Source organism: Bombus vancouverensis, chromosome 11, assembly GCF_051014615.1.
Source record: "Bombus vancouverensis nearcticus chromosome 11, iyBomVanc1_principal, whole genome shotgun sequence".
In the NCBI taxonomy this organism is placed as follows: domain Eukaryota; kingdom Metazoa; phylum Arthropoda; class Insecta; order Hymenoptera; family Apidae; genus Bombus; species Bombus vancouverensis.
The window spans coordinates 9,009,879-9,037,687 of record NC_134921.1 but is presented as its reverse complement, the minus strand read 5'-3'; the positions used below and the strand labels follow the sequence as shown (position 1 = coordinate 9,037,687).

Sequence of the window (27,809 nt, the reverse complement as noted above, 5' to 3'; positions counted from 1 at the left end):
CATACTACGTTCTGGTACAGTGACTGCCATTAACGTAAGTGGCAGAGGCCATGTGCGCGCTCTTCATTCGCCTAAATCCATCGAGTCGCTTCGATGAGGATCCACGATGATCGATGATGAGTAAACAACGTGTCGGAGTTTTAGAATTATCGTAAATTGGCTAGGAATGATTCTACTTTGGTAGGAATTTATCCCAAAATTCCTTCGTTAAAATATTCTTCGTTAAAAATAACATGGATCGATCGCCGTGAATTCATAAACAAGATATTAGAATTTCAGTATTAAACTGGATAGATGGATGGAATGATCGTATGTACTTTGGGCATTGAATTTACTTTAAGGTAATTCTCCGTCAAGAATAAAAAATTGACCCGATTAAATTCATCTGACTCGTTCGATCGAGATTTACGATCAACGCCGATACTTTAAGATAACTTTACTTCGAAGTAATTCTTCGTTGAATATAAAAATTGATCGGTTTAAATCCACCTAACTGTTTCGACAAGTATCGATATACAACGATGAACGATGAGCGAGCAAACTAAAAATTCTATTTCCACGCGAACTTTACTTCGAAATATGTAACTGCTCGTTGAAAATAAAGATTAATTGATCAAAAATCGGATAAATTTCAAAACGAACCGTTTCTATCGAATCGAATACCAACCCGTGGAAATTCTATAATTAAATTAAAATTACGATAACTTCGCTCCAAGGAAATTCCTCGTCAAAAATAGACAAAATTTGGAGTTTCGTACGTAAACTCGGAAGATTATTTCCAACCGAATATTCTCTCGTGATACGTTTAAATGGATGGCCTACAAATTCGTTAGGATTTGTTATACGTTTTCTAGCGATGGCTCGGGATCGACCGGAGTCAAGGAAGGTAGATCATAGATTAACGACAGCCGTTGAACGTGCGTATTGTACGCGTTCACGGTGCGTGGCTCACCGACAAGGGGCATATACTATCGCAGCCGGAGGCGGGACTCGTTTAAAAACTATCTGGCGAGTGTTCTTCGGCGGGTGCCCCTGGTGCGCGCCAGCCGCGGCGGAGTCGTCCGGCTGCACGGCGTTTGCTTTTCGAGACCGAAGTGAGTCAGTCAGTCAAGCGTCGACCATCGTCGGCATCGGACGCTCGTGGAATCTTTCCAAATTTTTCCACCACACGTCTACTCCGTAAACCATTCTTCCGTTCGTTATGAATATTTCGAAGATCGACGAAAAGATCGATCGATCGTGACCACGAGGTATTCTAATCGAAGACGATTCGATGGGGTTTGATCGTGGCTCCCGTTGATTTTGTTTTTCGCGATCGTTACACTAACACTGATCGGCAACGCGGTCCTTAACGATATCCTGACACATCAGAGTGCATGTTATAAATTTAGAATAAAATGTTGACACGGGACTTGTTGACTCTTGCGACGATGGTGTCCAGTCTAACTGTGGTCATTGGTGCTTCCATGGATCTTGATTCGAGGGACTACGAGGTGCTGGCCGATAACGAGGGAAAATCCGATGACAATGGTAAGGTTACATTTTCAGTGCATGATTTCATGGGAAAGTCAGGGTATACGGCCTGTGCCGTGGCTCGAAACGGCCGCGTCAACGGGTACACGTGGGTGGCGCCAGACACGGGGACGAAATCAATGAGAATAGTGGAATTGACGTTCTATTGTCGGGCGAGTCGAATTTTATACGAACGACAGTTACGTAGATCCGGAAGTTGTCCCGTATTCTTTGCTAATGCTAACTGTTGTGCTTCTGCGTGTCGTTTCATTGTCATACGGTCAAAGTTTATTATTACACGTGGCCTTTGCACCTTGCACGTATTTTTCAATGAAAAACCATCGATCCTCGAATTGCATCGAGTGGATTCCTCGGAGGGCAAACTGTATCTTATCTGCGATCAATTCGAGCGATTTGTATCGATACACCGTACGTAATTAAAGTTGCGGCATGTACTATGCTTCCGGAACGAGATGGATCGATACGAATCATTGGAAATAATTAGGGGAGAAATGTAGCAATATTTTACAAAACATAGAGGAGCAAAGGGTAGCACTCGTGACGAGTCATTTTCCTAAACGAGGCGGCCAGGAAACTTTTCGACCGCTGCCATTCGACTTTGACACCGGAGTAATAAAAGTCGGGAAACGCCGCTCTCTAAATTAAGACCACTGAAGTCGCTGAAGTACATTAATTGGCTCGGCCTTTTCTGCATGTCCCATGACGCTTCGGGTTTGTAGAATAACCCACGAAAATTCCCAACGCTTTGTCAAACTGCTTCGAAAACAAAGTCTCGCGGGAGTATCGTTCGAACGCGATACAGATCCGACATTAATAATCTGTGGAACAATGAGAGGCTCGATAGAGCGGGTTTTATCGTTGTCGAATGTAACCAGGGAAATAACAGAGGAGCACAGGATGCATGGTTGGAATCGTTTAAGCAAGTGTCCGGACGATAAAAAAAGAAACGCGAGATAAGAGGGAAGCAGATGCAGACGCGGTATGCCAACGTCACACAGCGCAGCTACGGTAATTGCAAAATTGTACGTTCTCCGGAACGAAAGGGAAAAAAGGTTTGCGCTGGCATGTTTTAAACTCGTCTGCCGTTTTTTCGTGCCGCTCGGCGCAATTAAGGACGCGTGCAATTTCAACGTCTTATCGATGCACGTGAGTATTCGACCAAGTAAGAGAGGGAAGAAAGAGGAGCATCCTTTTCTCTGTGACACAGACAGGACGGTCTTGTTTTCTCGAAGGAAAGGTAAAATAAAAGAGCACATGCACCGAAGAGCCAGGTATCGGGAACGATGGAACGAAGGAAGTGGAATAGGAAGAATCGCGAGAGAAATTGAGTTGGATACGACGTCGAAATGGATGAGGAGAGAACAGACGGTAGAGAACGATAAAATCGTAGGAAAAAGGGAAGCACGGTGGTTTACTATCTCGTTGTGGTCCGGCTGGAATGATTCACGATCGATCGATAGATTTACGCGATCGACTGGCGCCTACGATACGATACGGAGTCCTGCGGGATCAGCCGCGACGTACGTGGCCAAGCTACACGAATTCCGGTCAAACTCGAGGCGCTTGCGAAATAATAAATATTTAAATTTTACCGTTCGTACGATACCGAGTTTAGAAAGACGATAAAGTATGTGTCGGGCGCCAGCTAGACGCGCGAATAGCAGAGTATATAATATAATGCCTATGTGCACGATAGCTTTACCTTCCGACACGCTTGTCTGCACGGTCCTCGTTTACGCAAGTATACCAGTATACCAGCGAGTCTCCATCCGTGCATCGTGAATCGCACGCGCATCATGGACAACGTGCCGAGAAACGTGCCTGTTTCTTGCGTATTAACGCTTTAAATGCGGCCACATTTTTACAAATCTCCTCCTTCGAACGCGAAACAGTGGCAAAACTAGGTACAATATCGTTTGTCGATGCGGACAGGCTCGCGAAGGTATAACTACGTTTGCGGAAATTTGTCCCAGACACGATACGTGTGTTATAGAAAATTCTACGACATATGGTACAAGTATGAGTACAAGTATTGGTAAAGTTTGAAAGAAACGCTGGAAATGTACGTGGATAAAAGTTTCAAGATATTCGTCGCAGAAATGAATTTCCCCTTAACTTGTAATTCCACGATTATCGAGATTTCTGTTTAGAAACGATCGGATTAACAGGTTGTTTCGCGAACAACGAAATAATAAGAATAGCGTCTGTTTCGAATCGGATGCTCGTGGATAATCGTTTAACTTTTGTCTAGTCTGGCAGATATAATGAAAGAGAAGAGTCTTCTTATGCAACCAGACGATACAATAAATCACGGCTTATACAGATTTTGTATCTTTACGCGTTACCTAACTTCTTCTTCGTTGATTCCTCGATACTCCTACTCGACAAATCGTTCGAACAGCGTGTTTTTAATCTTCGAGTTTTCTGCTTGCACGCGTAGATCTGTTTATGCGCTCGCGAATCCTACGTACATATACAGAGAAAGAGATGGGATTCGGTTCACGGAACCATTTCGCTGACGTTATAGTTTCTCAGACACGCGGCACATCGCATTCTTCGTCCCGGGAAAAATGCCTTCTCCACTCTCCTCTTTCTCCATCTTTCTCAGTGTCTGTCTGTTCCCTGGACGCTCGACGATCGCGAAGAAGCCGTTAATCTAATGCATCCGACGAATCCGACCGTTTATCTGCAAGCTGTGTCGATCTTCTTCTTCTTCGAGGAATAACGATCATGCAGAATTTTATATTTATAGTGCACATAGATTAGAAAGTTGCACGCAGTTTTCCCAGAATCATTAACGCTGATTAGCTTTCGCGGTGTATCAGGAAACGCTCGAAGCCTCCGATCGATCAAAGAGACAATGCGTGTCGCTTTAACGACTGCACCCGGCGAGTCGTGCGCAGAAAACGTTGTATTTGCAAGGGTTCATTAAAAATTACGTAAATCGACGGGGTTCGAGTCTCTTATCTATGCGATACAAACAAGTTACGGAATTGTGATAATTCCCAGTTCGGTTCGTGCAGCCGGTTGCATATTTATAGACTAGCGAGGTCGATTTTACGATATGACTCATTCGTTTCGAATCCCAGACGTGCAATTGTCAGTTTTATAAATGTTATCGTTTGTGTGTTGGAACGGGAATCGAGCGAGAATCGTTTGAATCGTAAATCAATTGAAATTTCGAATTTACGCAACGATCATCCTTGATTCGAGCATTAGTCCGAATGATAGAAAGAAAAAGACACTTTTGCGCGCATCGTGCAGTGAAAAAAATCAAATTATTGGTTTTAAGCGAACTTTTTGTTCATATTCACTGATAGAATGTAACGAACGACTGAATTTGTAATACAAAAATATATTGAAATAAATAAAGGTATAAGCATATGCTGATCCAGATTCTCACTCTTACAGCGTTACAATACAATAGAAGAAGCTGTGATAGGGAGCACGTTCATATATTTATAGCAAAGGACATTACCAAAAAGTCAACCTTGTAGCTTTAGCTGAAGGCTACAAGAAACGCCAATAGAACTCTACTTATATCTCTTTTGTTTCTAGGCTTTGTAATCCAAAACACAATTTATATTCAAGGACACACTAATATGGACCTCTCCTTATTTTTAATTTTTTGTTTCACTAAATTCTATTCTCTTCGTAACAGCGGTCTCCAGGTCACGAATGTACAAAAGTAAAGATGTAGTGTTTTTCTTAAAGTAATTACTTCAACACCTTTGAAGCCAATTAAACTTGAAACTTTTATATTACGAGTTCTGGGTTTTCATGAGATCAAGAAACTGAGAATTTTGTAAAACGTGGAATCGATCGGTTTGACTTCTGACGAACTCGAATAATACTGAAAGTCGGCGACAAATAGAAGCGAGCGTTTCAAGTACGATTCAAAATATCTTGGCTACGGTGTTTACAAAAAATATTGGCGTATCTCTCTATCTTCCAATCGAGAATATTTTTTATCTATTTGTAGATTTCGTTTCTATAGCATCGAATTTTGCTGATCGTATGAGAATATCGCTAAACGATACGATATTTAATATATACTTCGACCTAATTAATCAGTATGTAAAGCTTTGTGTATCCGCTGTACGACGTTCCACGTTGTCTCTGTGAGGAGAAAAAGAGAAACCTGTTTTATCAAGAAACTTTAGACAACTTAAGAATTTTCTCGTAACTCTCTTTAGTATGCAACTAAGAGCGATGTTTGATACAAACATTTCATTATTCGATAGAAATTCACGAATAGAAACGCTATGGAAGACTCGAGGTGTTAGTTCAATGGTGGAAAGAAGTCCAGGTTGAAGAAAGAAAAGATGCAAAATGTCGGAATGGTCGCGAAGCAACTACAAACTTCTGTCTCGAACGGAGCAACCGCGTCGAAAAATGCGAGCTCATCCGCGCGCCACCGACAAACGTAACGCATGCACGCACACGCGAGTACGGCCGGTGTTTCACGTGTTCACACTCGGCCGAGTTGCAGCTGGTGTTACGTGCGCTCGTCTACACACAGACGTACACAGAACCGGCACGGTGGCGCCTGTCGGCCACACAAATGTGCATGCGTGCGTGACGAGTTTATGCCTCTTTGTCTTCTACACGTCCACGCGTACGTAAATATACGGCGTGCACAGCTTTGTACATACACGTTTACCAATACGCGTGCACGTTGCGCCGCTATGCTCTTTCGAAGTGGTTTCGCGGGTATGGGTTCACCGTTGGTCTCGTTTCGATTCGATAAAGCGCACAAGAACTAACGAAGATATTTTATCCGAAGGATAACGACGAGAAAAATGGATAATCTTTCTGCCTCGATGGAATGTTTAGATATCTCGATGGAACGAGATGCCGAGAGAACTTTGCCATTTTTCGATTTCTACGTAAAAACGTAAAGAAAACATTTTGTCTTGGGAGTAACGATGGAAAAAGCGAATGATCTCGTTGGTAATTCTCGTGGCTCATCTCGATGCAACGAAAGTTTCTAAGAGAACATTCCTAGCCTCGTCTTCCCTTTGAACGGATCGCAGACGCTTGATGGCTATCTTATGTTTCGTATCTAGAAATCTGCGAGTGAACAGAGTACACGGAAGTGACGGTTGTCGCGTACAGCTTGGGATATTATTACGTGCACTGAGTAGAGATACACAGCACACAACTACGGATAAAAGTTAAGACATTTTTCTTGGCGCCCTCGCGCTCCATACGCGCCACCCACGTATCAACTGCTATCTGCTTCCGAATCGGGGACCGGGAGTTATTTACGGCCACTTCGCTATCGCTCGAATCGAATGCTTAAATTAAATTCGATCGGGTTACGCGTTTGGCGAAATGAAGAAAAAGACAAGTCGAGTCGCGTTATCCGGCGACTCGTGAAATCGTCGAAATCGGCAATGAAGAAGAGAAGAAAAAGAAAAAAGAAAAAAGAACGAAAAGATAGCCAAGTCGATGATCGACAGGCGCGAACAGCGAGTAATTAACATCGATTTACTAAGAAATAACGATCGATTAATTGGAATCGCCGCCCCCGCTGTACCAACTCCATAAATTTAAGAAATGTCAACGGGAAGGAGAAAGTTTATTCGCAAGACGGTAAATTACTGGCGAGCGTGCACGATAATTCATTCACCCGCTCGTTTTTTCTCCGGTTGTTCGACTCTTCCGTTATTAATTAAATGTAGAGGGACATTAATCAAAGTAATCACGTTGGATCAGTTACGCCGCGAGGTAATGGTCGTACTTTCACCGGATGGTTCGCAATCATTGTCCACTGTCTGCCACGCTCGATTCCAAGTGGATACTTTAATGACTTTAATGACTTTCGTTGCGTAGCACACGAGAGGCAACATAGAATTTCCGTTCAAAGTTTCTTGATACCGCGAATATATTCCTATCGAGCTACTTCAATCCGACACACGCGAAGAATACTTCTCTCTTTCTCTCTCTCTCTCTCTCTCTCTCTGGTTATTTTACCTCCTCGAACTTGACCTCGTTAGCCACGAATACATAATATGCAAAAATGGCGCTCGTTACGGAGACGATGTTTGCTGTCTGAGAATTTAGCTCATTCTTCAAGCTGTCGAGACTTGCACGTACGACCACACACGTGGACAAATGTGTTCGAGACGTTGAATGGATAATGGCGCCTTAATTTTTCTTATTAAGTTAAAAAGAGCAATTTGAAATATCGAAAATGAAGATCGCATGAGATACAAGCGTGACAAGATCAATTTTTCTCTATTTTTGTAAACGTTGATAATTTGTCGTTGATACTTTTGAAATGTCTCGCAGAATGGAAGAGATACGATGGAAAAATCAAATAGTTTGTAAAATTTGTTGATTAAAATGTTCATTCATACATACATCATGATCATCTCAAATGTCATCTTCAAGTGTGAAACTGTTTTCTAATTAATTTCGTTTGAGGAAGCCAACGGATATGCGTGGGCATCGGGAAAAAAGTAGCAGCCGAGGGACAGATATAACTCGACTGCTTGAAACGCGTGTCCCGTCCTATCGAACTTGTTGTAATTCAACAATGGTACCAGTGCACCCTTACCATCCGTTGTCCGATGCACATGCGTGCGATAAATATGCGTCAAACGATACGCAGCGTGCATTACTGCGCTCGGAAATTCACACGATGCTGTGTTATTGCAATAAGCCGGCAGAAGTTTGCAATTGAAATCAATCGTAATTTATGCGTCCGAGGAAGGAAAAGAAGGAAATCAAAAAACAAATATATATAGTCATTGCGAATGATCGCTATCTATAGTATAATATTTTATCGTGAGACGTGCATCAGGCGTGGTTAAACCTCTCGCACGTCACTAGACCTGGATTGGTAATGAATATTTTTCTTCTTTTTCCTATCGGTGGCGCCAAACAGCTATAATTCTCCGTTCTTCTCATCATAAATGCAAGACATATTGCGCCTCGAGTCACTGTCTGTACCACGATTCACGGCACGGTACAGCCAAGCCTCGGGCGATACTTACATTCAATCAAATCTTTCATTTTTCTATCTCTCGTTCGATTTCAAGATACCTGTGTGCAAATATCGATCCGTTCGATGATGTAACACCGATTCGATTATGCTTCGGTACGGACAGTGTGTCCCGGAAGCTTTCAATCTTCTGGAAACACCATCGACCCCATTTGCCCGACACTTTTCCTTTCCCCGTGCATTCCCGATCGGCCAATACCGCTCGATACTTTTGCCATGAACTCGCATTGAAAACGCTTGATATTCCGCGAGAGTATTTCGGAATTTGATTTGTTGACGAGACGCGTCGCGCACAAAAGAATTCCTCGAGTCGGTGGCGCCTAAAGAGCCATATAATCTTCGTATCAAACGATCGAAAATGCAAGGCGGCGTTCATCGTCGAATAATATATCGTACGTAGACTACGAACATACGCGATACGCACAGCCGAGTTTATGCGTTTGTCACGCGGCCCGCATATAGCCGCGACCATTTCGTTCCCTATTTACTATCGGCTATCAATCAGAGGTGGGGAACTATGTATATTCGTGGCATTCGAATAGACGGCTGTCGGCCGGACCCGCGCGAGAGTTCGAGGCTGAGTCGCGCGCGTTATGTTAATTCGGTGCTTCGTATGCGCCATGATACCGCGTGCAGGCACGCACGCATGCGGCATGCATGCGTCCACTGCAACCGAAGATGCATCGAATTCAAATGAACGGGCTTAGCCGTTTCTGCGACCAACTGCGTTCGCTGCTTTTTCCTTCGGCTTTCACGTGTCTAATAATCGTGAAACTTTCGGAGGAATGTTTGCTACGCGAATAACGACGGGGCAATTTATCTTTCACCGTTGTCACAGGTTTCAAGTGGGTTATTCTCTGCGATGCAAATGCGATAATACAAGCGTATCGCATAGGAAACAGGAAATCTCAATGCCTGAACGTCCACGTTACACGGAGATGATAAAGGAAAACACGAGAAGTTACATCTTCTACTTTTTACGGCAAAGTTGCTCGATTTAGTACGTTCTCAATCAGTCTCGTATTACTTCACAGCTGAGCAGACGCCTTTTCACCATAAAACTTCGTCGACCTAAGAGCACGTTGCTATTCAGAAGTAGGGCACCTACCGTCGTCGTATAAAATTTTGCAATTGATCTAAATTACCGAGGAAACGGTTAGTCGACCAGAATTTTACGTTTATGTACGATTACGATGCAGAATACGTGGTAAAAATTGACTGAAATTATTTCGCGCTAATATATTAGGTAAATTATAATAATTGCGTCATACATTAAAATTCACCCGTTTAATTAAGAAGCGACGTTGAAATAAATAAATCGACAAAAATATCCTGTTTTTCTTCGTATAAAATGGCACCTTCATGTGGGTAGTATGATGAGCATAGGTTCGTATGACGAAGAACGACTTGAGTGATTACGGTACCAGCCATCGCTCGAAGGTTAACTAATTACCTAAAACCAGGAGCGTGTCCATTAATCGTGCAATCGGTAAATAGCTTGCGTTATCCAGACAGAGTCGATAAAGCGTTTTGTTTCGAGCGGACGGCTGCACGTATCGTTTGTCGAGATAACGCAAATTATTCAAATGACTGAGTCACGGTAAATAACGTAATTACCTATTTTTCGTTTTAATATTAGCAATGAACGTAAGTGTTAACCGCTATGCTATCCTATCGCTGTGTAAATATTTGCGCGATGCATTTGTCACACATACATCTAAGATATCTCTATTTTGCACATTCCATCGGTGGTACCTACACAAAGGGAACGGAATTCAACGAGAGTAACTCGTTCGAGGAACTGGAATTAACATTTACCATAAGCGAACCAGTTATTTCCATCCTTGGATAATGTCACGCGTTGAAGACGGATCGAAATCTCTCACTTTGCCTCGGGTCATTTCAAGCATCAAAATCACGTGTTTCCGACACTCGTACAGATCGCCATTAACGGCACGCTCAGTCTTGATCAATTAGCTTAGTTGCAACCTTCCTCCTTCGGCACAAGACTTCTTGCCGCTTGTCGTCGTTCGTGACCGCGTTCGAAACGAACGCGTGGATCGTCAGTGAATCGACAAACTCTAGAAACACTCAATTTCCGCAAACCTAATTAATCGAAATCGATACCTCCGAGTGTTCTCAAGTTTGAGTAGAAATTCATCGAATAGTAAGATTTCTGGCGACGATTCTTTACCGGTGAGTTTTCACGACATTACGACAAACGTGACGTTATGTTCGTCACCTGTGACCTTTCGAATGCTTATGCGTTCGTGGTAAGCTCGAAAGTAGAAAAATACACAGAATGTGCAGCGTAGAAAATATGTAAAAAAATGTCTAAAACATCGTTAAAATATTTAATAGGTGAAACAAATCTCCGATCGATAGAAATACGAAATTGCATAAACATCCGTCTATTAGTGTATTAGTAACTCACTAAAGTATAATATTCTATAAACGCAATATCGGACGTGAAAAGGTTAATTACAGCAGATGGTTATCTTCTCTTTATCGATCAACCGATATTAAAAGCATAAAGCTGTCGCAATTCCTCTATGAAATATATTAGACGCTAAACACGCGACGCGTAAAAACGTTAAACAAGTCTTGGATGCATTTTTATCGCTGCACACAGAATGTGGTTATGCGGGATATATTTTTTTTTTTTATCTTGCACGCACGATTGCTATTTCCTTTTCTCGAGTTATTTGCTGCCAAATTACGCTCGATGGAGGACACGTCGCTCGTGGCTACAATTCCCTTGCACGTTATACGTACTATACCACTGGTGAACATTCTTTCAATCATGTATGTCGATCACGTTACATCATTAATACGCTCGGCTTGGTTTTATAAAAATTACTTCTCAATGAACTTCGTTCACATAAATGATATAATAATATCCATTCATCAAAGTTTCGATTAAATTTTCATACTTTCGTCCATGCAATTTCATTCAGAAATCATAACTCAGCCTCACAGTCATTTTTCTTTCCGTCTTCTAATCTAATCCGTCTTCTAATTGAAATCTCCGTATGGACGAGCGTATCTCCTTACCTTTCGTACGTAGTCATTGAATCGTTTAAGTATACGACTAATTTTCTTACTGTATTCTAGACTTTCAAAAGATCCGGCCAAATTTTGGAATACTCGTCGAAGCTTCTACCATATGGTATATAATCAATATATTGATTCATTCTAATTTCAATCGATGTGTAATCAATCAATAAGTCGAATAGAAGGTTGTTGAAAGAAAGAAAAAATTAAAATTAACCAGAGAAATTCACGAGCGAAATTTCGCTCAGATAGATGACTCATATCGCCTACAGGGATTACATTTAAATGATATAGTTAGCGTTATAGGAATTTTATTACGCTATCCAATTAAGATATGATACCTAATATTAATTAACGTATAATTAACGTAGTTATTGTAATTTATTCATAAATCGCTTCGTTTAACGCGCAGCAGGCGAAGCCGCATTATTAATGGGACCTTTATTTCGTCTTAAAAGGTAGCAAAAACCGAAGCAATTATGCCCGTGGTATCGAAAGGGCACCATCTTTGCTACTTAATTAATGCATTTGTTCGGGCGCCGATAATAATAGGAAAAAATGGCAGCCGTTCACTCAAGCGGACATGTAGATACGATCGGAACACGTAGGTTCCGCTTTACCGGATAATTATTCAAATTAAGCAAGCAGCTTGCTTTAGCAATTACAGAAATTACAGAGAATGGCCGGCTTCGCAAAACTTTTGATAGCCTCGTCTCAACAACTTTTCATAATGCATTCGTCGTCGTTTTTCCAACGTATAATTAAGCTATTCCTTTTAAAGCGTAATGGCGTACGAGTTTCGGGCAGAAATAAATTTACCGAATATCATCGATAATAGTCGGCGCAATTTCGCACAAAAATGTAAATCGTCGTCGTTTGCATACTCCAGGCAATAATCGGCGTACGATCGGGCAATTATCGCGCTGCTCGACTGTTAAATAACATTGAAGATCGTTTCTACATAGCAGCCAACGAGCGCTCTACGCATTAACTATGCTTAATAGCGTATTCCTACTCCGCTGTAATTACAATGAGCCTCTATATATAGCGGACGCCGTGACAGATTTGCAGAATCAATGTCAACGATTCCAAGGAGACATCTCTATAAATACTTGCCTCCTCGAATCTACCTGTATGCACAGGTGGTAATACAAATCCACTTCCACTCAGTCACCCAATTGTACATCGTGATTTAACGCAGGCACGAATTTATCGATCGTTGCCATTTTCGTGTCAATGGAATGTTAATTCTCAACCTCGTTACCTTCTTGGCGATTACTCCTACATTGAAAGTGGCCAATCTCTCTCGGTGTCTTATCATTCTTTGAATACAGAAGAAGAAGAAGAAGACATTGCGTGCTACTCGCAAAAATGGACTCGCACGAATGGAGCAAAGGAGAGCGCACGCACGCGCCAGTTGTCACGCGACTTGTTGCAACTGAATTTTTGCACGCTTCTTACGATTACGAATCCAACAGGCGAACGTTTCTGACGCGTAACGGAAGCCGTAAAAGGAAATATACGAAGAAAACTGGTGGAAAGAAAACATGATACTCGTTCTCGCTATGATAATTAAAAGGCGGAATTACATAAGTAAAAATAGTCGTGGATGGGATAAAGAGGAAAGTCTTTTATGCTCGATACATATCTCGATTGTGTTACGTTCATCGGCAACACGTTGTCTAACAACTTCAATGACTGCTCTCCGGCTCTTTATATCGTGCGCTTTCAAACGAGATTTTCCGCCCTCTTCCTCGCGATGTTTAGGATTCCATGCGTTTCATGGAAACACTGCTCGTCGTGTATTCATCAAGACGTGGCGTGTAACAACCGAGGCGAAAGATTAAAAAAGGAAAGAAAACCATTGAAAAGTCCCCGTCGACTCTCCCTGAACCGCGTACACGCACGTGAGCACCTAACATACGTGCCATGTGAAACAAATTGCTCGAAGGACGGAAAGCTAGGAAACCGCGCACGAGAACGTAGAGTTATGACGATAGGCGAACCGTCGTCGTTGCTTTCTTTTCTGCTTGCTAACGATTAACGCGGTAGGTAATGTACCTTTGGGTCGCGGTTCCTTATTCGTTCCGACGTTCTTTTTTACTTATACAGAAAAATACTATTTCGATTTCCAAAGCTCATTTTACGTCGCAAGATATCCAAACAAGGCACTGTTGCTCTTCGAAGAGCGATACCTCGAGAAACCTCTTATTACAACTAAATCAACCTTGTGTTGCGGTTTACTTTGTAGATGTATAGGTGATACACACCTTAAACCATGTGTTTACGGGCTACCGATGCAATTAGACGTATGTGCAAATAGCAATTTGCTCGTGTTCTCGCAACGTTTCCCGATTGTTCCGATTGATCGCCACTCGGCCGAGATCTCGCGATACGGTTCTCTGATCATTGGCCGTAATCGTAAGAGGAACGCAACGACGCGTGTTGTTATACTACTATAAACACCGACACGTAAATACCGATGTAAAACCTGGTTATTAGACTTGAATGCAGGTGTAATTAACCGATGGGACAAATAAGGAGATGCGTTCCACGTAATTATTAGTGCGTCCTTAGTGGACGTAAAAACCTGTTAAAAGCTCGGCTACCACATTCCTCGGGATTTTTTATGTGACGTTACCCTAATCGACTTTTTTCACCTGCGGATTATGTTAACGTAATTGTAGACGCTCGCTCACCAGACGAGATGCGCTTGTTGGAACGTTGAAGGTTTCACTTCCTCCTGGCTTGCGAAGAGGAAGACCTGTTCCGAACGATTGAACTGCACTTCCTTCAGGGTGGCCCACGGACTCTTTGTTCTTCTAGTAAATCATTGGATACTTGAGCGATCAGGATAAAACGTCCGGCTACTTGGGTGATCACAACTACCAACGAAAAACTTTTTTCAACGACCTGGCCTATTCTACTCCTTGAAATTGCATTTTTTTTTTCATTAAAAATGTTTCTGTTTTAAGCAATCAATGGCTGTTCTAGTCGTTTAATTGTCTAATGAATTTTATCGAAACGAATAAAAAATAGAAATGTATAAATCGTTTTATAGAAACTTATAAACGAAAAGATTATAACAGCTCGCAAACGAAACTTACAAATCTGGATCAATGAAACAAAATAATCGTTGAAAAAATAAATATAAGGAATGGCGCAGAGATTACTTTGTTAAACGTACGATATTTTGACGAATTTACATGCGATTCGAGTTTTAGTGCAGCGTAAAGCGACATTTAATAACGCGATGTGTTCCATGTATACCATGTTTCGAGTTCTTTGATAACAGGTGCCTTCGACGTTATTTTGTTGAACTATCGATGTTCAACGAATTTGTGTTTTATATAATATAGCTCGGTGATTACGATTAATCAACGACTGCTGCATCGACACGCAAGCCAATTTCTACTAGCGATCCGTGCTATTTACTCAGCCAACGCACTTAAAGAACCATCGTTATATGTAGTCAGCGCTGTTCAATTGCACTTCAGCCGTACGCACGAGCGAACGAACGAACGAACGAACGAACGAACGAGGAAGAAAAACATAAGAGGACATTATTCCAAAGGGGCGTGACAAGCTATCGTGAGAGTGTACTTTTATCCAACACCCAATGGCACGCTATAAAATTTCGATTCGGAGCATCGGTATTCTGCAGCGTCGTAACGCGAAAATGGCACAATTTCCTTTACGGCGCACGAACAAATTTTTAACGAGCAACATTGTAAACGATACTTCTACTCTTTCTGTTCTTCGTTCCACTCCAAGATCTCTCTTCAAAGTGATTCTCTGCATAACTATTCTACTTTTCTCGATTAAAACGATTTAGCCAGCGTTTCTTCATTTTTCGAGATATCGCGCGTTGATTTCCGTCTTGGAAGGAGAATATGAAGAATCTCGAGGGCCAAGAGTGAAAAATTAGAAGGGTAACAGCGCTCTTTACGTGAGAACGTTGGGTATGGAAAAAATACTAGAAATCCAAAGGACTCGTTTCGTTTTATCGGATTACGTTTGCGTTATTCGAAAGGGGAGCGCCGGAGCAGCGATAATTAAAGGTGGTTCTTATACCCGGCGAAACAAAACGAGCAAGTATTATCATAAAAGGTCCGCGATCCACGCATGTAATTTGGAGCAATTTGGCAATTGCATGTAATTGATGAGGATGCCTTTTACTTGACGATGCCCGCACCGCGTCCACGCAGTCGAGTTAAGTAGGGCTAATCACTGGTTTGCCTCTCTCGAAAACATCAAGAACCTGCCTTCTAGCGCCGAAATACCAAGGCTTGCGTAGACCAGCACGCACACGAGCTCATGACAAGACAGTGGGTTATAGTCTAAAATACATATACCTGGCCTCTGGAATGGCAGGACCCAGAGGGACCCTCCTCCTACTTCCCAGAAATAAGGGCCTCCAGGTCCCTATTGTTCTTGCTAATTGCCACCCCGTCCTTTGCTTGGTTCGCTGCGTTGCCTTGCCCTCTTCTTTAATGGCCAGGTACTCCGGGGATGATAGTTACAGGTCCCAACGCAAATACCAGCTTCGTACATACCCTTTGTGAAACGAAAATTAGCCGAAAGCCGGAGATACCCTTGGCCGGGGACAATTTTTTGACCCATGTATCCGTTACAAGAGAACTGCCTGCGGCTGGAAGCTTCGACCAGAGATCTCGGACGGTTTATACCTCTTCTGTATAATTTCAGCATAGAAAGTTCACGGGAATACAGTTTTTATTTGTATCGAGACTTACCGGCCCTTTGTCTTCGCCTCAAACGTTACAAGTCTCTGCGCGAATTTCGTGTCTCGGTTAGTCGATAGTCTGCTGCGAATTCAATTTGACTTTATTACTTCTATTCGATTTACGAATCTTTATTCGGCCCATTAGGCCCCATAAATTTCTTCGTTCGCGTTCGTGATACAATCGGTGAAATTAGTACCGCCGATGGCGAGCCAGCTAACGAAACGACCAAGTAAAGCTTCGTCTTATTTAATTGACTCAAACCGATCTGCACGTACAGAGGGGCACTTCCATGTCCGAAGATCGTATCGTCGATTTACATGGTGATTTAAAGTCTCGCGTCCACGGTAGAGTTACCTTCGTGGTAATTTAATTTTCTTGTACACTTGTCTCCTAATCGACCAACAGATCCACAATGTACACCGAAATGGAACGATTTGTTATGTATATTCGCGATTATATTTACACCTTTAATAAAATGATGATAATTACTTGTACACGATACGCGTGACTGTCAGTTTTACTACGACTACGCCTGTACAGATATCGATCGACGACGATCAATTGCTTATATCGTACATTCCAATCATTCGTTGCCAATCATCCTATACCAAACTTATTGCATACAAAGGTACTAACAATTTTTCTCGTCTGCCAAAAAATAATCTTCGTAGATTTTTACGAGAGCCAACATCGATCGAGGTTTATGAAAGTTTTAGGAAATCGTCCAAACAGCTTCAAAACAAAGACGTAAACCTCGTGTAACTCGCATTTCCTTTACTATCTTCAAAAATCATCTGGTTATATCGGGATAGCGACTGAGAATTGAAAAAATAACAATTTTATCGTTCCGCTTGTCTCTTAAATTGTTCTGACCTAATACCGGTCTGATCTGGTCGACGAAAGAAAGGCATGGAAACTTTTCGACTTTCAAAGAGACGTAAAGTTTCGTCGAAGAAGATTACGACACCTGAGAAAGCGGACACTCGTGAAATTGATTTGGCTCGTGTCACCGTCGATAAAGAACTTAAACAGCCCTTTCTTCCATTCGACGCGGAATCCGGTCCCGGCTCGCATCTCCATGGTAGGAAGCGAAGGACTTCTCAACACCACGAAAAGCAAAAGTTTTATTGAGCTCCGGGTTCCTGACCAGTCGTCCGCCTGAGAAAAGAGGAAGGGAGAAGAACCGGCCTATTATGCGGGTGCACTTGTCGTGCATTCGGCGAACCGCTTTGCATCGTTGCCCCTGCCCACAGAAATTGCTTCACCCCGTTACTCCCCATTGTATTATATGGCTGTTTCGCGTAACCTTGTAATACTCTTGTACTCTGTACTCGACGAAATATGTTCTGTACAGCATTGTGGTTTTAATCTGTTTGTGCATCTACGAAAAATATTTCAAGATCATTAACCGAGACAGCGTTCCAATCAGACCCGAGACGCAAAGTTGCTTGGTAAGAAAATTAATTTCATTCTTAATATCGGACATAAAAAACTGCTAAGGATATCTTTGTTCTTTTCTCTCTCTCTCTCACACACACACACACACAACATGAAATCTCCTCGAGAGGAGAAAAAGTTTAATCGGTACCTTGTTCTTGGCCAGTCATCCTTCTTAAAAAGGAAAAAAGAAGAAGTTCAAACCCATTAAACGGATGCACAGTTGTCTTTTGAGATTATATATAACGCTGCCATGGCATGCGCGTACCTTGATGATCCAGGACCATTCAGCGTGGTCAAAATATCCACGCAGCTGCAATAAAACCTATCGTAGACCTCCTGGAGAGAGACACGGGGCCGTCTTTCGTTGCAAGTCAATGAAGAGTCAACTAAATTTGGTGCGGTACCCGGCCCCGTTTAATGGGTACCATTAGTTACAGCTTTTATCGGTTGTCCACTGTCCTGATCCCGCCAGTATTCTCATAGTTAAAATCTCCGTGAAAGAAACATCCATATACTTTAACTTAACGACCCAATTAGATGCTTTCTACTAATCGCTACTAATCTCAACGATTAGCATATCTGTCGTCTGTATTGAAGCATAGCTTCATGAAAATCTTTCATATCGTTTTATTTCAAATACCAATTCGAAAATTCCTATCAAACATACAGCGATTAACCACAGTATTCGAACACCTATAAAAACCATTTGTGTGTGTTATACGAAACATTTTAAAACTTCACTGATTCCCAACTTCACTAAGACCCAACCATGGTGATCAATTTATCCTGAACATTAATTTTTTAGCGTTTTATAGTAATAATTTACAGTAAAGGCCTTATAGCTCTTATATCTATATGCAATTTCAGATTGATTTCAAATTTTTCCAAAATAAGCATGACAGTCGTGTCTCGTTAAATGTTTTATATAACGCACGAAAAAAGAATATGTATAATATGTTTTATGTATAATATGTAAAAAGAATATGTTTGATAAATCTTCATTGGACTTAGCCATCGTTATGGTACAACCAAGGTATGGTTTATTAACACGAGTATGGATACTACAGACTTTACAATCAACCGCGGCGATTAGACACTCGCGACACTAGTGATAATGGTCTTAGGTTCGATAACGAATCCGTGGTCAATGGGATGATAGATGTACATGCTCACAAAATCTAAGTCGGACTCTATGTTAAAACGTGGAATATCCACCGAGCGTACAGACACTAAGTCACTCGCTAATACGACCTCACGAGAGAATGACACGAGATCATCGGATTCGTCGAGGATAGCCTTCGTTCAGAAATTTGGGACAAAGACTGCTTGTCCGTTTAAAGAAACTTAATTAACAAAATCCTAAGGTTTATAGCGGGTCCTCAGGCTAGCTGAACTTGTGCTGTGTAGGTGCATCGACATCTTGTAATCATTTTGCCCGAAGGAACCGTTGAAATGTTTACTGTCGAGTACCTCTGCGGGTATTTCTTTTAATGAGGGCCATACTACCACTCCACACCTTTGTTAGACGAAGCGCCCGCCCTGTTGGCCGCGGCTACGTTCGGCGATTGATTGTCGCCTTGAGTACATAAGTACAATTGGGTAGAATGACGGCAAATTGTTTAATTATAGCTGTAGACTTTAATTACAATTTTATGGATTTTGCCGAAGTTCCAGAGCGAAGGCCCGGTGTCCTTTCATCTCCGACATATATATATTTTCTATGACAAATGTTCAAATACTCTCGCATGCCGCTATAAATCCCAATAATTGAGAAACCATCGTGGAAGAGTTTCAGCTGTTACTGCAAAGGTATCCACCGATGGGAGATATCGAAGGAAGCCAATAAAAGGTGTACCAAATTTGTTCAGTATCCGATCCCATTCATCGCGGATCGCTTCTTAACCTTCTTCCTGTGGATCGATCCGACGACCTGCGTATTCGAATACCACGAAGACAGCGTGCCAGCTCGACGAAAGTTCTCACGAATCTTTCGGGGAACTCTCCGAGGACCGGTCCCTCTGTTCTCGTCCTCCTTCTTTCCTTTACTTTCTCCATCCTCCTCCTTTCCTTCCTCTTCTTCTTCTCTTCGGTGACCACTCCTTTCGGCGTCGATGAGGAACCTTTCGTTCTCGAGGACCTTTTTGTTTTCGCATAACTCCGTAGGTTCATAGCCCACTCGCGGTCAGGGCACGAACAGGTGTCCCGCGGTGGATCGCAGGACGTGACTCGTTTCACCAACCTTTCTTCTTTCTTTCCTTTTGTTTCTTGTCGTTTTAAAAACCGTTTATAATTCCCACCGCTACCTTAATACTCCCGCCGCTCGTTCCAGCCATTTCTGGCTTGGATCGCGTGTCCTCCAATCTGTCGATCCTTGCAGCGAATTATCGTCGAGACGTGGATGGAAGCGAGTTAGGTAATAACTGTTACACGTGTTACGGCACATAGTAGAAGGGAAAAGAGATTTTTTATCCTTTCGACCCGACATCGTTTAACCCTTCGATGATGTAACAAAACGACGAAGAATTCAGGATGATTGGATTTAGAAAATCGACGCATTAACGATACTGCAAATTTATGCATAAACGTCTTGAAATTCCAAAGGTGTCTTTCTTTGTTAATTTGGCAGTGAAATTGTGATACAAAAATTCGAGAAACCCAGTATAGTTAAGCATTGTGAACATTTGCTATAGAATTTACTTCTGGCTGACTTTTGTGCAACTATTTCGTACTCGAATTTTACGTTAACTACATGCTATACCGATGTTAAGTCAAAGAGTTTGTCGCTACGGGACTATCGAACATTTGTAGGAATTTTCTATGTCGCTTTGGATAGATTTAAATAGGTTCGGTGGCCGCAGAGATCGTTTCGAATTCCGTAGCATCTTGCCATGTTAGCAGTGAAAGATCGTTCGTTCGACAGGCCCGGTAGACCTGCTGCCGATGAGGCACGCACAAAAGACGATGTGTACCATTGCCAAGATTGAGAAACGATGAAACGACCCCTTTTCTCGCGAGCCATTCGTCTTCCATGCACGCGAACCCATACACGGTCACCGGGAGTTGTAATCTTGGCTGTATCGTAATCCCTGATTGTTATCTCGATATGTCTGTTCTTTTTTCTTCCCCGTAGCGACAATGATCCCGTAACGTAATGATAACTTTCTTCCGCCATGGCAGAAACAACACGAATTCGTAACCATGGGTGTGCTCCTGTGAAATTCAACGCTGCTATGGTGACATTTGGCCACCAACGCGCTTCATGTCCCAGTAGAATACTAATTGCGGCAATTTAGAACGATGGACGTTACTAATTAGAAATTAAGATAACCGAGTCACTCTGTGTTTAACAATTACCTCATAACGCGGTTACCGGAATGAACAATTGAGAACAGCGATAAACTTTCTCTCGTCACGCTTTCGTTAGAGTAACACGCGATCAGGTGAAAAGGAAACAAAAATCGAAATACGAATCTTACTGTGTCCCTCTTGCTAAAAATATCCTATCTAGCATTTTTTAAATTATAATTAAATCGAACGGAAAAAAAGGACAATGATCGCGCAAAGAAAACGATAAAACCTCCTCGATAAATCTTGTAGCAGCAGATAGAATATTTTAGCTAAGCAGAATGAGAGAATTTTGTGAAATTAGTCACGCGTGTGTCCTTTCCCTCGTCGACTGAACAGAGATCGCGAATTACCTGTATTCGATAGTATACCACCAACGAAGCAAAATAAATCTCGGCATGATTAAACCGAAACGAATAGAGCTGATAATTAATCGGCGTTACCCGACAACGGCCACTAATTGTCATTACATAACAAGTCAACGTTGTTCCTATTAATTAGAAAATCCAATATTCGTAGTCATCGACGATTCGGTTCACCTTGTAATTGGCCAAGTAATGCCATTAGCGCAGCCGCGGCTCGTCTCCTCTTAAACGTCCTCTGCAACAAAATAAAATCTACTAGATTTAAATAAATGTGCGCGCATACGAGGGACGTTGTTACGCAATGTACGTGCATTACGGATACACTTGAAGGAACCGAGAGAAACTCATTAGTTTCATCATTCCCGGCGGTGGTGTACATTCAGCCACGACGCAACCCGTGCATGTATGTACATGGGTCGTCGCTCTTCTAATTGCATATACAACGGGGCTCGTTCAAATCAAGTTTCCGTCGAGCACGGCTTTCTATCCTCGGGCATGTTGCACGAGTCGTTTGGATAAACCCTTCGTAGAGCGCTTTTAGCGACTCGTTATCGACGCGAGTATCGATTATCTTTTTGCTCGTTGAATTCCACGTCGATCGAGCCGGGCTTTGCCCAGCGAGCTTCTTATTGCCGAGTGAAATTCTAACGAAGCCTAATGAGAAAATAGTTTCAAAGAACATTGCGTTTACGTACGTTGAAATTTATGAACATATTTTGTGTATATTATACAAGACGTTTTGAGAATTCATTAGCGTCGCAACGAGACCCGACGATCATACACGAGTTTTGTCCATTAGCCAAATTTTATTCGATACAGATTTACAGTAAAGATCTTATAACTTCTATACGTATAGATTTGGTTTGAAACTCTTGCCGGTATAATCGTAACAGTTCCGTTACGGTGCTAATGAAATTTCAAAATGTTTCATCCAACGCATACAATATGAAATCGGAAATATATATTTCGCGAGTTAATTGGCGAAAAGTATTCGATTAATTAGCTAACTTTTACACGAACGAGCAACAGGGTGAGATGTGATGTAGTTGGAATTCGTCTACATAAATGAATATTTAATCCCAGATAAAGAGCAAATGAAATGAACCCTCGAGCCTGTTGTTGTAGTTTTAACAAATAAACAAGCTTATCTGAGAGTTACAAGTAACCAGCACGTGTATCTCGTTAGATATATCCGATGTCCCGGCCGACTACACATATCTAACGTCAGTATGTTAAAGGTTAAGTATCATCGAAAGCGTACTCCCGTAGTGTGCGTCGCTAGAAGCTTTTATCGAAAGATACGGATACGAAGAATTCGCCAATCATGCCCGAAGAAATCGGACAGTTTTACGAGCGCAAAACACACAGAGGAGAACGTTCGTCAAGCATTTCAGACCTGTCTACCTTTTTGCCCGCGGCATCGCAACGTATATTTTTTCTCCCCTTTCCTCCCGTGATCTTTATTCAATTCGCAACACACACGCGCGCATTTACATAAATTACGGATTATAACGTCATTAAATCGAGGCAATCTGTCGAATGTGGAACGAATTTCGCAATGCTTCGCTTTTGACCACGTGTTTCACATTTTTAATCGTTAGTTCCAACCGATTTGAGCAAATGTTTCGCGCACTTGATAAAAAATGCCTGAACACTCGCACTGTGCGTATCGAGAAATTGTTATGAAAATAACGCAGTAAAAGAAATCGAAGGAGAACATCGATTCACGTGCTTCTCGAACCTGTAATCGTTTAGCAACCGAAGAAAAAATGTAAAAAAAAGAAATACGAGCAACATGGGCAGAGAATGAGGGGGACAGGGGGTAGAGCCCGTCGGGAAATAATTAATATGCCATGGACGCATAACGAACGACCCCGCGAAGCAGTCTGTTTGTTTTCGGACGGGTCTTCTTCGGCTCCAGGCATGTCGGCCGTATCTCTCTTTTGCCCGGGCCTTCTCGACCTCCCGCTGCTTCCCTCTTTCCCTTTTTATTTTAAACGCACACGGAGCCCTTCTCCCCAGCTTCTTCTGTCTCTCCTCCCTTCTCCCCTTACTCCACAGAGTAGATACAGTTCTCTCTAGTTTCCTCCTAACCACGTTCCGCGGCTCCGATGAAAAAAGAAAGGCGTGTATACCTTTCTGGAGAAACTTCAAACTACCTCACTGAACCGTAACGTAAGATAAAATATAGACGTCGTATCGGAGGTTACATCATCGGAGGATACTTTTTGAGAAAAAGTACTTACGTTATAATTGACTCACAGAACGGAATCTTCGTAAAAGTTTCGAACGGCCGAGTCGTTCGTATGAAGAACCCTTCGATGAACGAGGACTCTTTGCGTTTGATCGAAACTAGTCGCAACAAGTTTACGTAATCTGGAGAATTACGAAGAGAAGTTTTCCTGAAACCCTCTTACGGCTCTTACGAGTCTCCGGTGGCTTTGTCGCTCTGAAGGCTCGTGAGAGCCGCCGACCAACCGAGCGAGCTGCGGCACAACAACGCAACGGTGCACACAACGAGAGGCCGCATGCCTCTCTCCATATATTCTCTCCACTTTAATCTTTCTTTTGTGACTCGGCTGTTTTAACGTTTTTTATTCGCCGATCAGGCGGGCCTCGTGGACGCGACAGAGATGAAGATGCGCGATGAGAGAGGAGAAAACGAGAAAGACGAGGAACGAAAACGAAAGACGAACGGAGAGAAAGAGAGACGGCAGACAGAGGCAGGGCATCGTTGCAAGCTTATTAGCAAGAAGTCGGAGAAAGAGGGGAACGTAAGAAGTTTCGTCGAGGGAGAAAGGATCGTTTAACGGGGAATGACGCAGGGAGGATTCGAGGGGTAGACGAAGTAATATCGCGAATAAAGATGGTCTCGCATTACCATAATAAACAAGTTTGCTGCGGCTAATCGTTACAAAACCAAAGTTCTTTGTTCCACCGACAAAAGGGTCTGACTGACACGCTTCGTGATATCGAAGTTTCGCATCGATCGATCTGTTGCGTAGCTTTGTTTCTCGATGACAGAAGACAAAAAGAAGGTTGCCGCGATATCGCCTTGAGAGTTTCATGAGAATAGTCGAGAGGCAACGTTCAATCATGCTAATGAATTATTTCGTTAAACCGTAGCTGGTTGCAGTGAAATCCACATGGCAGCTTGTGCAGCAAAATAAATTATTCCGTTGGCCGAAGGAAACGTGAAGGGAGAGGCTGAGAGAAGAGTAAACGGGCGAGAGTAAAGTCACGGATAAAGATGGCTTCGCATTATCATAATAAACAGGCGGTACGATGGTTAGTCACTGCGAACTGCTCCGTGTCTCTTTGTTTATTTCATACGGCCCTCATTAACACACCGCGGAGAGAACTCTACTCTCTCTCGGTGTAATGTATATTTACGCTATGTCAAGCACGGTCCCAGTGTTGTATCGAGCCTGTTTCTCGCCGTGGATTTCTTCCAGACCCCCCGGTTGTAGTCTGTTCGAGCAAAACATCTCAAACATTACTCTCTATCAAAATTTGTTGTCCTTCTACCATTTATTTTAAGAAATTTGTTTGGCAAATACGTTAGCGAGATATACGCTGTACTCGTAGATATACATCTTATGCCGATTCGCATTTTGTCGAATTATGTATGTACTAAGATATTTATACGAGCCTATATAAAATTATAAGTCTCATCGACGAACGAAGGAGGGCTTGGTAGCCGGCAGGTAAACGAAAGTAAGCTCTCTGTATAGCTGTTGCAACGACCAGGGTATAATCTTTTATGACTTTCAGTCGGGTACTCATTAAGGGAGGCCGCCAAGTATATCAACGCAGTTATGCTTAAGATGCTTGAACGTGAAAACGCTTAACGATAGTGGAATTATATCGCTCGAATTGTCTTATCCACTATACGAGCTTATAAATAAAGATGAAATGTAATCAATTAGTAGAACGTGCAGTATATCGCTTAACTAGTATATACATTCGTTGATAGAATCTTGTTATATCCGAGATGTTGGAGACAAGTACAAGGGAATCTAGCGTATGTAAAGACGAACCGTAATATTGCATCATTAATCAGAATGAATCATCTATTATCAATCAAGGCTATTATTATCAAAAACAGCATGAAAAACGAAAGACGTCTTGTTCGCTTTATCGCACTTTCGGTATTATTCCAGTTGAGAAGAATGTTCTCTGACCTCAAACTTCTCTCCCTCTGTCCGACAATTTCGAGCGTAGCGCTGGAGATAATTTGTATTGCTGATCTCGTAATGGTATTCCTGTTTCATTGCCGTGATTCTCTCAAATTATAAACTTGATGTCCTCGCATGCAATTCTTTTCACCGGTCCTTTTTAATCTTGTTAAATCTTTCGATTTGAATTCCTCTCGTAATAACAAAAATTAATTAATCTCAATATTTTTTCCATTCGCAGACTCGCCATACGTCCGAGAAGTGAGGTGTTATTGCAATCAACCGGAATGTGTGCCTCAAGGATACATGTGCCGTGGCAGGGGCTGCTTTTATCCATCATTATTAAGAGCAGAACATAGCGCCTACAGTGGCTGCCTCGATGAGAGCTTCAAAGAACAGCAATGTCCTACGGGATACCTCTGTTGCGAACAAGATCTCTGTAACCACGTGGATAGCCCAGCCATGAGAAACAGGCTCAACAAGACTCTTCAAGGTTGAATGAATATTCTCATTGCAAGATCATTAAAATTGCGTGGACTTAACTCGACGCGATGCCATCAGAAGTGGCGCTTTCGCATTTCTCTATAATGCTATTTTCGTACGCGTCTCCGCGTTTATTTTGTAACGAATTTTTTTCTAATACAAGTCACGCTCCGTTCGTTTTGTATAGATAGTGCGAGATAACACAATATCATTTCCTTCTAACTCGATTATTCAAATTTATTTCTCATACGTTGAAAAAATTCTTGAGTTCAATGATTTCCACTTGTTCGATAAATATGTGTTAAGATATATATATGTAGAAAGAGAGAGAGGAAGAGAATTTTACGAAGCCTCGAACCGGTGATTTAAAACAATGGCGAAAGTCGAAGGTTGTGTGAATTTATGAATAATGAAACGTTTTGCATAATTTATTTCAAACAGCTAGGTATGTAACGAAAGACTTTTTATTGTTAACAGTACTGGTGAGTGACCAACGACCTTTCCTCAGTCCGGTGCAGCCGATCAATCACGGAGGTCAAGCGACAGATGGATGGTTCAAGACTGCCACAATCGCTGTACCGATTTGCGGTCTAATCGCTCTACTGATACTGGCCACTCTTGCCACTAAATTACTTCAGCCTGTGCCGACGCAAAGCAACAAACTCGGATCACATCAAATGCCCGATAATGGACCACCGTTATTAGGATCACCGAAAGTGCCTCTCGTTTAATAATCTCGCAATCCCAAAGACGTTCGATAAAGTGTTCTAGCGGATAGACATTAGTAAGACTAACTAGAAAGCTAGCGGGCTTGTATAGCTCCACTTGGCTGTGAATTTTGTGAAAAAAGCGACTGCTGTAAATTATAACATTGCGTGTTGTGCATCGATAGCTGCAATTCCTTTGAACGACGATCCTGTGAATGATCACAGGAAAGATTGAAGAGTGAGAAAAGGTCAATAAAACAGGGCCTTTGTATATGACGTTAATTAAAAGCAAAAAAAAAAGAAAGAAAAAAAAAATGATACGCATGATAACGCCTTTATTGTAGCATTGTAAATAGATTATGTATTTTGTATCGTATATTAAATGATATTCGCTTATTTAGGCGGCGTACAAATTGTAATTGTAATCGCGTTTTACGATATCGTCGAACTTCAAATGTTAAAGACGGTTTTAGACAGAAGACCATAGTAATGTTACAATATAATCTCAAGGGATACACATATAATCCTGCAATAAGAATCATTTTTTCCATCGAGAAACGATATCGATGAAAAATGAACGAAGAACACTAAAAAGTCTGATACTTGTTTTTTTAATTGTATAAGATATCTTCTTCCGCAAATCAATTATTCTAGTACATCACGTACTCCTGACATAGTAATCGTATTCCATATAAATATACTATATTGTGATAGTATGACATAACTTGTATGATAATTATATTATTAAATGTACCACGACTTTGTTTTACAACACGTGTTACTCATGAGGGACAAATCGATACGAAAATCGACTTAAAATACATTGAAATAATTTTTCAGTAATCGGTCTCTATTTATTTCCTCCTTTTTTTATAATTACATATACATACCATACCGATACCCGATATATAGGAAGGGTATGTCATTATTCCGTAAAATATGTAATC

The 27,809-nt window shown here is 41.8% G+C and overlaps 1 protein-coding gene across 1 annotated transcript; it reads left to right on the top strand.

Annotated features, from left to right (window-relative positions):
* The first annotated feature begins 1,023 nt into the window (after positions 1 to 1,023).
* Positions 1,024 to 27,705, top strand: LOC117162066 (BMP and activin membrane-bound inhibitor homolog). The gene is made up of 3 exons (XM_033343905.2): positions 1,024 to 1,530; positions 25,914 to 26,165; positions 26,633 to 27,705. The coding sequence occupies exons 1-3, from the start codon at positions 1,398 to 1,400 to the stop codon at positions 26,884 to 26,886; spliced, it is 639 nt and encodes a 212-aa protein (XP_033199796.2). The 5' UTR covers positions 1,024 to 1,397; the 3' UTR covers positions 26,887 to 27,705.
* Positions 27,706 to 27,809: the final 104 nt, after the last annotated feature.

Coding starts and splice junctions, on each gene's coding strand:
- LOC117162066 (XM_033343905.2), top strand. CDS start 1,398: ATGTTGACACGGGACTTGTTGACTCTTGCGACGATGGTGTCCAGTCTA. Junction 1,531..25,913: donor GGGAAAATCCGATGACAATG/GTAAGGTTACAT, acceptor TTCCATTCGCAG/ACTCGCCATACGTCCGAGAA. Junction 26,166..26,632: donor GCTCAACAAGACTCTTCAAG/GTTGAATGAATA, acceptor TATTGTTAACAG/TACTGGTGAGTGACCAACGA.